General features: G+C 62.3%; 1 protein-coding gene across 1 annotated transcript in view; it reads left to right on the top strand.

Annotated features, from left to right (window-relative positions):
• LOC102769788 (calpain-2 catalytic subunit) overlaps positions 1-1829 on the top strand; it is a 65004-nt gene that overhangs the window by 32777 nt on the left and 30398 nt on the right. Inside the window, exons 6-7 of the mRNA XM_015562339.1 lie at positions 203-336; positions 1451-1619. Coding sequence (XP_015417825.1) covers positions 203-336; positions 1451-1619 — 303 coding nt within the window. The remainder of the gene's footprint in view (positions 1-202; positions 337-1450; positions 1620-1829) is intronic.

Here is a 1829-nt window from a genome sequence, read left to right as displayed (position 1 = left end):
GGTGGGGACCTGCCCCCAGGAGGGGGTTTAGAAGGAAAGTGTGCCAGGCAGCTCAGCTCAGCCAACCCTGGGGTCGTCTCCCACCTCAGATGGTTTTGTAGGAGAAGGGGGGGGGAGGGACGGGACAGGTGCAGCTGAGGCTCTCTCTGGGTTCCCGTGCGGCCCCGGCTGCTCCAGCCACCCCTTCCCTCCCTGTGCCCAGTTCTGGCAGTACGGCGAGTGGGTGGAGGTGGTGGTGGACGACAGGCTGCCCACCAAGGACGGGGAGCTGCTGTTCGTGCACTCGGCAGAGGGCAGCGAGTTCTGGAGCGCGCTGCTGGAGAAGGCCTACGCCAAGTAAGTGCCAGGGGTCCCTGTGGCAGCGCCAACCCCCTCACCCACCCACCCCAGCTGCCCTGGATTCGGGAAACAGCAGGAGCCATTCCCAGGCGACTTTGAGAAACAGAGGTGTCATATTGAAGGACTTCTTGGGCCCAAACCGGGCTCAGAATTCAAGGTGATCATGCATGCAGGGCCTGGCCTCGTGACGCAACTGCCCAGTGACCACTAGGCCATTGTCACCGCGGGCACAGGAACGGATCATGGCGCTGAGCGTGCCGACTGCTACGCCCTGGCAGGTCACAGTGCATTTTTGCCAGCTGAGCACAGCAGAGCGATCTTGCCAACGGGCCAAACCACCCATTGCAGGGGTATGAACGGGAGGGAAGTTTGCCCGGGACATACCGTGTCTCTGATCAGAAATGGTTTCCATGCTCTTCCCAGCTGTGTCCCACCCCACCAGGCCCAAAGCCCAGGCGTCCAGGGTGCAACACCGCCCATTGCCAATGGGAAGGCCCACATCAGCCCCCCCCCTCACCAGCCTCCCCAGAATGGCCTCGTCCTGGCCATGCGGCCTGGGCTCAGTCCATCAAACTGACCGGCTCTCAGGCGCCGGGGCCTCGGTTCTTACTGCCCCTGCCAGCGAGGAGGGCCGGGACCCACACACCCCGCTGTGAGAATCTAGCCCTGGGAGCCACTCCGCAGTCACATGCTCAAACAGTAGAGTTAGCAGAGCCCCAGGACGCCCAGAGGCCCAGGGCACTGCCTGTGCTCCGGGAAAGTGCCTTCGTTATTGAATTGTTGTCGTTTTTCAAGCTACACATGCCAAACAGCCCACTGGCAGACCTCCCCTCTCCTGTGCTGAGTAGGAAGGATCAATACGGGAGGTGGGACCGCATAATCACCAGGGCCTTCCAGCTCTCAGCTGCTCTGAGGTTTTCCAAAAAAACACAACCCTTTTCAAAGTACCAGGGAAACGGTAGCTGTGGAGATCGTAACTTGCCCTCGTGGGCACCCCGAGTTGGAGGCAAGGCCAGGAGAATCTGGGCAGAGGATTCCGGGAGCATCCGATGAAGGCCCCCAGGGGTTGCTAGGCAACAGCCAGGCTGCATCACCTCTTCCCCTCCCTTAGGATCAACGGGTGCTATGAAGCGCTCTCGGGGGGCGCCACCACCGAGGGCTTCGAGGACTTCACGGGAGGCATCGCCGAGTGGTACGAGCTGAAGAAGGCCCCGGCCAACCTGTTCAAGATCATCCAGAAGGCTCTGCAGAAAGGCTCTCTGCTGGGCTGCTCCATCGATGTAAGTGGGGCCTCCCTGACCCCCACACACACACCCCACACCCCGCTCTGGTCCAGTCCGCTCTGGCTGGAGTGAGCCCCCAACAGCGCCCCAGGGAACCCACTGCCCCAATGGGCAGCTCTAGCCCAGCCCTGTCCACCTTAGCGAGCATCACCTGGAACCCAGGGGTTGCTAGGCAACAGTCAGCCCCCCCCCCGCCACGCCCTCCGC

The sequence above is a fragment of the Myotis davidii genome, unplaced genomic scaffold, assembly GCF_000327345.1.
Source record: "Myotis davidii unplaced genomic scaffold, ASM32734v1 scaffold174, whole genome shotgun sequence".
Lineage (NCBI taxonomy): Eukaryota > Metazoa > Chordata > Mammalia > Chiroptera > Vespertilionidae > Myotis > Myotis davidii.
This window is presented reverse-complemented; position numbering and strand designations above follow the sequence as displayed.